Source organism: Aptenodytes patagonicus, chromosome 1, assembly GCF_965638725.1.
Source record: "Aptenodytes patagonicus chromosome 1, bAptPat1.pri.cur, whole genome shotgun sequence".
NCBI lineage: Eukaryota > Metazoa > Chordata > Aves > Sphenisciformes > Spheniscidae > Aptenodytes > Aptenodytes patagonicus.
The window spans coordinates 88,148,268-88,160,650 of record NC_134949.1 but is presented as its reverse complement, the minus strand read 5'-3'; the positions used below and the strand labels follow the sequence as shown (position 1 = coordinate 88,160,650).

General features: G+C 50.9%; 1 protein-coding gene across 1 annotated transcript; it reads right to left on the bottom strand.

The window, feature by feature from the left end:
* Window positions 1–6,589: 6,589 nt before the first annotated feature.
* NOP2 (NOP2 nucleolar protein) lies at window positions 6,590–12,321 on the bottom strand. Its single transcript, XM_076347518.1, has 16 exons — window positions 12,165–12,321; window positions 12,030–12,075; window positions 11,852–11,949; window positions 10,945–11,207; window positions 10,606–10,649; window positions 10,274–10,443; window positions 9,274–9,473; window positions 9,082–9,171; window positions 8,915–9,002; window positions 8,680–8,820; window positions 8,350–8,489; window positions 7,985–8,074; window positions 7,572–7,694; window positions 7,390–7,487; window positions 7,161–7,291; window positions 6,590–7,049 (listed from the first exon to the last, which is right to left on the bottom strand). Exons 1-16 carry the CDS (start codon window positions 12,268–12,270, stop codon window positions 6,796–6,798), a joined length of 2,082 nt encoding a protein of 693 aa, XP_076203633.1. The 5' UTR covers window positions 12,271–12,321; the 3' UTR covers window positions 6,590–6,795.
* Between the last annotated feature and the right edge of the window lie 62 nt (window positions 12,322–12,383).

Here is a 12,383-nt window from a genome sequence, read left to right as displayed (position 1 = left end):
CAAGAGGGATCCCGGTCAAGAAACTTGTTTTGAAGCAGCGGTGGCAGCTCCTGCTTGGAGACCTCCCAGCACGTGCCCTGGAAACCATCGCAGACTCTGAGATCTCGGCTGAGCCCACTGCCACATCCCTTCACTGGCCCCCTACACTGCCGCAGCCTGCCTGCATGCACAGCAACCTGTGTTTTCTGCCAGCATCCTCCCCCCTCGCATACCGCTGATTTTACCCCCCGTACCTGCCAGCCTGTTCGCAATCCCCTCCTGTTGCACACAGGCGAGCAGGGTCAGGCAGCAGGGTGATCCGTTGCTGCATGCAGCCAGCGGGGAACGCAGAGAAAAGCAACACCGCAAGACGTGGAACAAAAAGCTTTCCTAAGCTCTGCTTGGCCTGCCTCTGTCCTGCTGGGGAAACCTGGCAAGCGGAGCTGATTAATGAAATGCCAGTGGAGGAAGGCATCGCCATCCATCACGGAAAGCTTTTTCACCAGGAGGCCAGCGCAGCACTGGAGCAGGTGGTGGAATCTCCATCCTTGGTGGTTCTCAGGGCTCAGCTACACAAGCCACAGCGATGTGACCTAGTGCCGGGACAGTCCTGCTTACAGCAGGGGACTGGGCTACAGCCCTCCAGCACCTCTTCCCACCAACACCCCTGCTGTCTCCTGGAGAGGACAGGGCAGTGCAGAGCCTCCTTTTTTTCCTAGCTTCCCTTGCTCGGGACACTTGCTGGGATAAAGGATTCCTCCCGACACAGAAGATGGCTGGGACAAAGGGCTTCCAACTTCTGAGGAAGCCCAGAGCCTAGAGGCAATCCTGCCACCCAGGGGACCACAACGCTCCTCCACTGGGCCTCAACCTCACCCCAGCCCAACGGCTCCTCCTCCTCATCTTCCCTTCTTGGTTCACCAAAACCCCTGGCACTTCTCCAGACTCTCCAACAGCTCCTGTCCTGAGTTTATCAGCTCAGGCTCAGCAGTGACACTGCTGGACCCCACCTGCTGACATGCAGAGCTGCTCACTGCACCTTACTGCAGCTTTTAAAATTGTACTTGTAGCCAACATCAAAATAGACACATTCACAAACATGCTGATATTTATCTTACTTCCACAGATTTTAAGGCAGAGAAAGAAGCACCGCATTTTCTGACCCTGTGCAAAACACACAGTGCAAATTTCTGTAGCTCAAGTCAGGTACTCGTATGGGACTCTGTCTCTAGTTGCTGACAGCACAGTAAAAAGAGATTGAGCCTCTACCATTACCCTTCATAGGCAAATCAAGGTAGATTCCCCAGGTGACTAATCACCTATTAAAATCACATGCCTTGCCTTGCCTCTCATTTGAATTTGCCTAGCTTTAACATCCATTGCCAGTTTGAGATGCTCCCCCTCTGCCAGATCACAGAACCTCTTACTAGCTAACACATCCTCCTTGCAAAGGTGCTTCCATTGGTGAAACCTGTTCAAATTAGCTCCACAGCTTTCCTCGAGGCTCTTTTTTTTAAGGCATAGGTCACATTAGTGTGTGTATACGCCACTTCCCTGCTCTCCTTCCCTCTGAGTACCCCAGCGCTACCTTCTCCCTTGCACCACACTGCTGGAACATTTCAGTGTAAACTCTCCAAGTCTTCCAACTTCCAGGATACTTCACTAAAACCGACCCCTAAAATTGCTTCTATCCACAACCAGAGGCAGGTGCTGCAGTGAACACACAACTTTTGGGCACCTTGCTGCCTAGCAAAGCCGGCAGCCTGGAGTTAGCTGCCTAGATTTGGGTGCGAATGGGGAGAAATTGGCACAGAGGAGCAGCCGCCAACAGAAGCTGGGCGATCACCAAACTAACCAACACACAGAAATGTCCCTGTCTAACAGCAAAGGAGGGAATGGATTTTCTTTTAAAAAAACCCAAACACCAGTCCAGGCAGGAGTTTTGTAGCTAGGTCTTGCATGTGAAGGCAGTTCTAGGTACTACAGCCAAGAGCCAGGGACCTAACTGACCTTACTCTTCTCAGCAATTCCCCATTGACTACATCAGGCAGGTAGGACTTGCAGACATCCTCTTCGGGGGCTCTCCATGTCCTCCCTAGCAGGGATGGACAGCTTGGGGGAGCAAAACCTACTGATGCGAGCTTGGTCATTTGTGGATTCAGCCCCTACAAAAGTGTATATATCTATGGGGTTATGTGTGACAGAGCGCGTGCTCAAGGATCTAAATTTTATACCCAAGTCCCTGAAACGTGCAGTGCAGGATTTCAGTCCCTTCCTCTGGATACAGCCTGACACGAGACAACGCAACCGCAGGCTGCCTACCTGGCGTGGAACAGACATTACAGCATATGACATCACTGGAATTAGTGACCAACCCGCATTGCTACTGGAGTCTCTTCTCTTCCCATTATGCACTATTGTCCCCAGAAGTCTTCAGCTTCCTTCCTCCGCCACTACCTCTACCTCCCAGTTTGCAGAGGTGAGCTGGCAGCACTCCAGAGTCTGGCAGGCAGGAGCTGCCAGCTGGCCGTCTTAATTGTACCCTGATAAGGCTTCTCTGATAGACTCATTCCTCTCCGTTTGGGGAGAAGGGCTTGAAGAATCACCACCGAATTCAAGATCTTGCAATGTGCATGATATTTCTCCCACCATGCTGGCAGTCATTAGCACAGAACTTATTAGCACCTCTTCCATGCACCAGGTTTGTTTTGCACGCTTTGGGCCTTGTTTAGCCTAAATAACTTTACAGCACGTGGCAACTCTATTACAGAACTGCTTACCCATTTTTTTTTCTCCAAGTCATTAAATGCCACCCCAGTGATGTTTGTGCACAGCACAGTGGAACAGATATCACGACACATTACACTGACTTCTCTCAACCAGCTTTTAATTTATGACGGCATTTTTACTCCTCAGATCTGCTTTCAACCCTTGCTTTGCCTCAGTTCTTGCTTTGCTCTGCCTCAGCTCTCGCAAGCCACGTTATCAGCAGCTTTCAGATATTCAAATGCATTAAAGGAAGGTACTGAAAGCAGCTCTGGTAGTCACATTTTCCCAAAATCTCACCTTTCAGGTAACAAAAGATTCCCAGCGTAAGAAGGCAGCTGCAAACACAAGTGTAGTGTGACCAGCAGCCTTGTACCGGAACACGGAGGCAAGCCACCAACCTTCATCCCCAGCTGCTACATCCCCAGTACTGCCTCCGATGGAAGTGTTTCATGTCACCCTCAACATTATCTCTCTGAGCAGCGATAACTGCAATGGCCGAAATAAAAAGCAGAAGGGGAGTGAACCACTAAGGAGAGCTGAAAGTTTCCTCTGTCTCCCCCCACCTATAATGAAAGGTTTGCCGGCAAGCAAAGCAAGTGGAACGATGCTCGGTAAGAGAGAGTAGTTTTATTGACGTGGTTAAAGCAGCATCTATTCCCACTTTTCAGAGGGGAGTGACATACTTCAGAGATGCACTAGAAACCAGACAGTTACATTGGGATCCCAACCAAGAACTTTCTATCCCTGCCGCTGGGGTTACCAAGATAAACTGGTTATCAAGCCAAGACTATATGCTACCGTATGAACCTCAATAGGCGGCAGCAGCAACGCGGGACAGGTCAGCATCGCTCCCAAAAGGACAGGCTCACGGCTTTCCAGAGGTAAAAGCCCTTCTAGGTACGAGCCACCCTATAGCTGGAAGATTACTATATGGCTTCAGTTTTGAGATTTCTGCTAAAATCCTGTATTTCATCACTCCTGGGGAAATCTGCTAGAACTGGAAAAGAAATAAGGCTGGAGGAGCAGAGGCGGGGCTCAGCCTACCTGGAAGCTGCTGTTGCCACAAGCAACGCAAGCCTCGTGCAGCAAGGACCCAGCTGAGGGAAAGGAGGTGCTAGGCAGAGCTCAGGACTCACCTCGGGAGCACTAAGGGGCAGGCAGAGCAGTGGGACCACCTCCCAGGGACGCAAGAGCTGCTAAGCTGGCTCAGACAGACAGTCCGTCTAAGCCCAGGAATCAGTTTCCAGCACAGGATGAGGACAGAGGGGTTTGTGACCAGGGCAAGCGAGCAGCGATCCCTCCTCACAACGCTCTCCCAGCCTCTAGCAGTTCACAGCTCATGGATCTTCTGAGCCAGTTGTGTTTACCAGCCCTTATAGAAAACATTTTTCCCTTGTGCATACAGCTGGGTTTTCAACCTGTGTAAGCTCCTAGCATTCACCGTACCCTGCAGAAAGGAGTTTCACAGCAACCTACACCTTTTGTGCATTTGATGGGTCCAAGGGGATTTTTTGTTTTGTTTATTGGAAAACAGCAAGCAGTTGTTCCCTGTCCATCTTCTCCATGTCACTCACAATTTTACATGCAGTTATATTGCTCCTTTCCCCCAGTCTCTTTTCCAAGCTTCAAGAGACCGTGACTCTAGCTGTTCCTCTCACAGAAACCATTCTGTAAATTTGGATGTACTTCTCCTCCTCTGAATGTTTCCCAGTTTTCCAATCCTTGTTCAGATGGAGGACACTAGAAATGCAGTATTGAAGAAGCGCATGCACTGTCATTTTATACAGGGAGGTAGTAACGTTCTCCCTTTTGCTGTCTAATAATTCCTTTCCTAATAGCACCTAGCATTTTTCTGAAAGACCCCGGAAAACTTCCCTCGGGTCCTGTATGTCAGGCAATCCAGAGACCTCACCACACAAACCTGGAGTGAGACAGACACATTCAGAGGCTCCTCCCTGCCCTAATTCACTGGGAAGCGTGGGGAAAAAGTAATTTTCAAGTATAGGGATATTTGGTTAATGGCTATTCAACACAAAAAGGCAACATCAAACAGAGTTGTAATAAATTAAACACGCAGATACATAAGCCCTAAAAAGCAGAAGATAACAGAGGCTGTAACAAAGACCAGGACTCCTGAGACACTGACAGATTGAACCATTACAGGAACCACTCAAGTGCAACCTTGAAGAGCTTCAGCCAGAAACTTCACAGCTGATAAGAAAGTAAAATTATCATGGGCTTTATGGGAAAGAGCAAATTTATTATGGGATGTTTGAGGGGAATTGTGGGACTGTGTAAAGTTTATCATGCAATGTTTTAAGGAGGATTATGGGAGCAAAACTCACTATGGGATGTTTAGGGGAAGGACTGAAGGAGGGTAAAGGGAGGCACCAAGCTAGATCAGGGAGAAGTGAGCATGGGAAATGGAGAGGAGGAATAAATAAAAGGGGCCAGTCACACGGAGACTGGCTGCTGGTCAGTGTGTTTGTCTGGCTGAGCCCTGCACCCGATTACCACCATCTGTCCTGGCCTCGTATTAAACTAATCCTAGCCATTCTCTCTGCATGCATGCGCATTTGTGATCTGCTAGCAAACTGCAAGCTGAACTAGCCTGTAAGTAGGGCAAGAGGTCTGAGCACCAGAGTACCGGATAGCCAGACAGGCAAGCCTGAGGACCAGCTACCAGAGATCCATGAAAGTGTGTGCACACAATCCACTAGCACGCTCTAGGTTTGATGGGCCAGCGAGTAAGAACAGGATTAGGCCATTTTTGCCATTCATGTTTTGCGAGTGCCGTTTGTGTTTTCCTGGGCACCCGCCACAGCACTTTTCTCTGCTTTCTGCTAATCAGTCTGCGTCTGGTTGCGTCTATAGTGTGTGTGCATGTGTCTGTAGGAGTATCTGGAGTTCCCGCTCAGCCTCACTGCTTGCTGAACCTGGTAACATGGGAAAGCAGCAGCCTCACACGTAGCAGACCGGGACCGAAAGGATTCCCTAGATCCTACAGTCCGCTGCATTCAGCTGTCCTTAACACGAGACACTGGAATAGCACATCCAAGTTCTCCCATGAACCCGAAGCTTGGTGAGGAAAACAAATCAAGGGAAAGTCTCACGTGAGCCGAGCTAGCAAGACAATTATAGAAACAAGAGTTATGCTTCAGGTCTGTTACACACCCAACTCCACGCACACTGTGGCGGAACAGAAGCTGGAGAGCGCTCTTGGTAGAAAGCTTATTAATAAGCTGTCTCTAGAAAAAGATTTATTCACTAGAGAGCAGACCCAAAGAAGAGAGTATCAACTCACTGACAAGGGAAAGGGACCTGGGCTGACGTTTAAATAGAAGCAGCCCAGACCACTGCTTGTTACGTCTCAAGGAGAAGCAACCACATCCAGGTGAACAAAAAGGTGAAAAGAACGAACGTGATTGTACAGATCCAGGACCAGCAGCAATCCCTGCTGCAGTCTGGGAGGCCAAGAACCAAGAGGCTGCTGGAGACCAGCACAAGGGTGAAACGGGGACAATCACAACAGTGAACTGGACCAGCACACAGTGACAACAGGGAACTAGGGACCAGCACAGGACCACTGGCCTAGGAGCTCCAGCCCTGCCCTGACGAAGCTCTCTGCTGACAGGCACTACACAATACAATCTTCATCCAGGCAGCCAGGATTTCAGCTCCCACTGCTTCTTCACAAACATCCATGTCGCAGAGCGTAAGAACAGACACCAGAAACGCCAGAGCATCAGGTGGGAGTGGAAGGGGTTTCTGCTGCAGAGGAGTAAGGGGACACGGCAGAATTCTGTATTCCGTGTTCAAGGGAAAAGGACAAGACTTGAGCAAGAGTATAAAACTTTTAATGGGTCAGTGCATCAGTCCTTGATGCAGAGGGAAAGGAGCAAATGGGGCTATAGCTGTCCCAAGCGCTCAGTGCTGCAGAGATTATCTGCACAGAGCAGGAAAGACAAGGTGGTACACGCATAGCTGCAGCAGCCCCCAGCCTTTGCTCTCCAAGGAGGGGACCAACACCTGGAAAAGCAGTTCCTCTCACCGTCCAGTCGGTTTCACTCTATGCTTCTTCCTGGTAGGGACTTGAGGACGCATCATTTTGGGAGAAGGCCGGCCAGCCTTCAAGGGTCTCCTCTGTGCCTGCAATGAATGTCTCTTCTTCAAAGCAGGCTGTGGCGGCTTCTGCTCTTTGTCAACTTTTGACCCCTCAAGTTTCTTCTTTTTTAGCTGAGGCTCCATGACGGTATCAGGGACAGCGGACGGAGTTGCTGCTTCCACAGCAGGTTCTTCATCTGAAAAAAAGAGAGAAAGGTGCTCTAAGAAGAACCTGCACGACTTCTGCAGGGGAAGCAGCCTGCGAGAGCAGGCCCAGGCAGCTCAGCTGAGCTCCAGCACTAGGTTACCTTTTTGTGCCTGGGGGATGGCATTAGAGAATTTCTTGAACTTGGCAACGAAGAACCCATCCATATTATGCGTGTGGGGATAGAAACGCCGCGTAGACTTGAGGGAGGGGTGGAAGCGACGGTCCTTGAACCTGGAGGAGGAAGTTGGGGTGAGAAGTGATAGAATGCCTCTGCTCAAACCTGGCCACCAAGGAACAGTCACCTGTGCAGCTTGTGACCTAGCACGCACCTGGTGAAGCCTTCCTTGCCAAAGTCCAGGCCTGTGGCCACCAAACGAACGTTGCGTTTCTTCAGGGCATAATCCACAACCCACTCATTCTCCTCCACCTGCCAGAGACTATGCATTAGGATACAAAGCTCACCAGTCCCCCGAGTAGGAGATGACCACAGCAGAGCATGGAAGGGACTTACCATGATGGAGCAAGTGCAGTAGACAATGTAACCCCCTGTCTCTGAGGCAGCATTGACTGAATCTATAGCGCTAAGAATCAGCTCCTTCTGCAGGTGAGCACAGCGCAGGATGTCTTTCTCATCCTGAAAGAGAAAAATAGGTTAGGATGCTAGAGGCACAGGGAAGCACTCCAGGCCTCTATTGTGGATGGAGGAATGACAGGAGAGCAAAGCACGTATGATATAGAAGATTCTGGAGTCTTCTGCAGAACTAACCTCAAAAAACCTAGCTCTGGTACAACACACAGAATAGGAAAGAGAAGGAAAAGTCAGTGTCCCTATTGCAGGCATGTCTCAAGAACAAAGCTGCCCCGAAGCCCTTCCTCTCATGACTCAAACCTGAATCCCCATCTTGTGCCCCGCTGGTCACTCACCTTGTTGGTTTTGACAGCAGGATCCTTGGAAATGACGCCTGTTCCGCTACAAGGAGCGTCAAGCAAGACACGGTCGAACCCTCCAAGCACCTACAGGCAGATGTACATTTGGAATTACGCTCACAGGTGGGGACTCAGAACAAGACCAAGACTAGAAGGGGAACCAGAAGACTGGGAAGGCAGGAAAGATCCCTCAATCCTCCCTGTCCACCTTCCTGTCTCCATATCAAATAACAAACGCTCCCCAGCAGCTCTACTCATCCTCCTGTGACAAGTGGCTTTGGAGAACACAGCTTTACTAAAGGGACAGCACAGCAGCTCTAGATAAGCATGGTAAGGACACCCCAAAGCAGGCAGGAACATACCTTGGGGAACTGGCGTCCATCGCAGTTACTCACTACAGCATTGGTGACTCCCAGCCGATGTAAGTTCCCTACCACACTACGTAGCCGCTCAGCATTGCTGTCATTGGCCAAGATCATACCCGTGTTCTTCATAAGCTGAGCTGCACGAGGGCAAAACACATCAGCAAGGGGCTGAAAACCTCCTGCATTTTTGCCCGTAGGGACAGCCACCCTCCTCCTTTCCCCAAGTTCTGTCCCCCTCTGTTCCCCCTTTCTGTATAGGCCAATGGAAACTCATCACTTCACAGAGCATCCCTCCCAAGCCTCCCACCCAAGGCTACAGGGTGGTACCTATGTAGCTGGTCTTGCCTCCTGGGGCACAGCACATATCCAGGATGCGTTCGTTCTCCTGTGGAGCCAGAGCCATGACAGGGAGGAGACTGGAGGCTCCTTGCAGCATGTAGTGCCCAGCCAGATACTCAGGGGTGGCACCTGGGCAGGGAAGGCAGAACAAATGAAAATAACGTGAAAGAAAGGGAGCCAAGAGCAGGTCAGCTCAGCTCTGTGACAGGAAGGGCGACCTCACCGATAGGCACAGAGGAGTCATAAATAACAAGTCCCGTTTTCGACCACTTCCCCAAGGGGTCAAGATTCACACCACGGTTGATTAGAGCCTGCAAGACAAGAAGATGGGACTGAGACACCGCCCTGTGTGACAGGCAGTGCAGGAGAAAACCACAGGTTCCTGCTCACCTGCGCCAGATCCCGTCGCCGCGTCTTGAGTGTGTTGGTGCGAATGGTCACAGGGCGGGGAACCTCATTGGCTTCCAGGAAGTTTATCAGCTGGATGGAAGAAGGGACAGAGAACAGAGATAAAAATGAAGACCCAAGGAGGCAGCCAAATCCTCATCAGTCAGCAAAGGTATGGGCAGGGCAGCATCCTACCTCAGGGAGTGGGAAGATGTCCATGAGCTTCATGAGCAAGAAGTCACTGTAGGAATAGTAGGCAGCCATGTCCCGGCGCAACAACGCGAGGTACTCCTGTCGCGTGCGTCCTTCCTCCCGCTTCACCACAAAGTCCTGCAGCACCTCCATGTTGCCCTTGATGCGCTGGTGAATGATGTGCAGGTCAGGTGGCTCAGCAGGTAGAAAGACCACTAAGGAATCATAAACAGCCAAGAAACTCGCACACAGGTTCTTTACAAGCACAATCAATCATGCAGGACTCCTGCATCACGACAGCACCCACACTAGAAATGCCTTGTTGGAATATGCTTTCATCAGAGCTCAGCAGAGGGGGGATTCAAAGGATGGAACTGGATGAAAAAGTTTACAAGGCAGGAACTACAAAGTATTTAAAAGGATTTGGTCAGTTACTTTAGATAAACAGAAAAAAAAAATGGAAAACGACAGTGACGACGACAACAAAAGTCTTTTAATACTGAAAACATTACCTGTAGCAGAAAGGAGACCAGAAGTTCCCCAAGGGCAACTAAGGGGTACGAATGAAAAGAGGCGGGATTAAATTGTACTAGGGGGGCAGGAAATTAAAATCACCAAAGCCCAAGAGCAAGCACTTTGGATGTTGGAATCGCTGTCATCAGAGGTTCTAGAAATGGGTTGGACAAACACCTGCCAGGAAAATCAGGGTACAGAGGAACGAACTACACGATAAGATATCCACATGCATTTAGGACTAGAAAAGAAATTGGGGCAGGCTCCAAGCTCCATACAGGGCATAACAGATTTCCTAACCATGCTGTACAGAAGCGCAACGTTGTATACTATCTATTAGGGCAGCTCATCTAAAAAATACCTTGTCATACACAAAACGCTCTTGCTAAGTAATATTCATGATAAAGTCCAAATGAAGCTCTTTGGTTGTATCCAGGCCCTGTGCTGCTGCATGCATATGGCTTATGGATGCTACAGATAAAAAGGATATCCTCTCTCTCAATCTGTTCATTTGTTGGCAGTTTAAATTGTTCGTCTATATCCAGGTTGAGCTGCAGATCCGGGCTCTCTTCCTCCTTCTGTCCCATTTTCTGCCTGCTTGCCTCCTCTGCTGCCGCCTCCTCCTCCTCCTCTTCACTGTCATCTTCACTGAGGCCTCCCCTAAGGACGAAGAACAGGACGGATGTTTTATACAACAGTATCACACAGGCACTTCACAACTATCATTTCTTAGATAGCAGAGAAGACATAAGAACGAACAACGCAGGCTTCTCATCTAACCAGGAAAGACTCTGTGGACTGGTGATGTTCTCAAATCCTCACCTGTCAGACTTCTGCTTCAGGGCAGCTTTTTCAATAGGCAGCAACTAAACAGAGAGAAAAGATTAATGAAACAATATCCCCAGGTGCCCCCTGACTTCCCGCCAACTGTGAAATTTCATCTGCTCTGCTTAAAAAGGACAACAAACAAAAGCACCGAATGTTACGCTGGGATCAGTTGCTAAACTTAAAATCGTTCTTGTGAAGGGAAGAAGGGGAAAGCTCTCTGCCACCTCACCATCCACCCCCCAGTAAAGTCACCCTTTTTCCCCAGGCCTGATGGGTCCTTTCAGCCAACAAAGTCAAATATTTCTTGCGTAATTAAGGGCAAAAAGCTCCTACCTCTTCTTCCTCTGATGATGAGGCACCATAATCATCCACCATCTCCTCGCTGCTCCCATTCTCCTCCTCCATCTCCCAGCTGCCCTCTTCCACCTCACCATCGCTGGATAACTCCACGTTGTTTCCTTTAGACGGGATTTTCTTGGCTTTGGCCAGCGCCAGCCATTTTGAATTGCCATCACTGAAGCCAGACCGGCCACGAGGGGTTTGTCCTGCTGCCTTTACGGCATGTTTCTCCTTCTGTGGGGATACCTGCTCTTTAACTACAGGCAGAATAAGTGGTTAAAAGTTAGGCATTATTCTCAAAGACAGCTGCCCTGGTTTTTTAGTTGTTATACAAAAGAGGCCTTCATCCTAGCCCTGAGCTGCCTGTCCAAGAGAAGGGACTGCTTGTTCTCCACATCAGTTTTCTCAATCATAAACAAGGGCACATTCTCACCTCTCCCCCAGTGAAACTTTAAAGAGACCTAACTACAAGTACCAAAGGAAAAACACAGGTACAAAATTCTTACGGTATTTGCTCTGACGTATTACGGTACCCTCCTTCCCAAATTTTTGCCTACCCTTCCTTCTTCCTACTGCAACAGCTTCCTAGGCTACGCAGGACATAACACAGCGAGCTTAAAAGCCTCAGCTACCCAACCTGCCTGCGATAACCTCGCCGTGAATGGAGAACAAGCCAGAACTAGCTTTAACACGTGGAAAAAGAGACCTTTTACTAGTTTGTTCTTCAGAAAGCACGGCTGGGACCAGAAATCAGGAAAAATTCGTCTAAAATAAAGAAATTCTACCTGTCCCGTACCATAAAAAAGAGGCCGAAGCCGGACGGTGGCGGGGGTGGTGGGGCACCCCGGGGGAGCAGCAGGGCAGGGTGGCTGCCGGCCCCCCGCCCCGGCTCGGCACTCACCTGCCGGCTCTCGCCCTCCTCCTCCTCCTCCTCCTCCTCCTCCGAGCGGCCTCCTCCCCGCCGGGACGCTGCCCGCTCCCAGTCGCCTCTTCGCTGCCCTAGATCGGGAGGGGAAGCGGCGGTCAGCCCCGGCCCAGCCACCCCCGCGACCCCCGCCCCGCCGGGCCGCCGCCCTCACCTCTTCCGCCCGTGACTGGAAAGCTTCTTCCGACCGGTATCCGGCTCTGCGGAAAGACACGCGGCGGTCAGGCAGACCGCACCGGCGGTACCGGGCGCCGCGAGGCGGCACCGGGCCGGACCAGGCCGAGCTTACCTGGCGGCAGGAAGCGGGCCAGCTCCACCTCGGCCCCCCGCTGCTTGCGGGCCTTGCGCCCGGGGCCGCGCTTCTCCTTCCTGGTGGGGTCCAGCTTCCGCCCCATGGCGCCGCGGCACCCTCCGGCGGCACCGGGCCCGCCGCCACACGTGCAGGCCTCCCCGCCGCCCCACGCTGGCGCATGCGCCCGGCCTCGGCTCCGCCCCCGCCCCCGCCCAT

Bases quoted from the DNA above. Each gene is read 5' to 3' on its own strand.
- NOP2 (XM_076347518.1), bottom strand. From the start codon at position 12,270: ATGGGGCGGAAGCTGGACCCCACCAGGAAGGAGAAGCGCGGCCCCGGG. The intron at 10,444-10,605 runs GTGAGGATTTGA...CTTCGTCCTTAG, and splicing joins CTGAAGCAGAAGTCTGACAG to GGGAGGCCTCAGTGAAGATG. The intron at 7,488-7,571 runs GTAAGTCCCTTC...AGTCTCTGGCAG, and splicing joins ACTGCACTTGCTCCATCATG to GTGGAGGAGAATGAGTGGGT.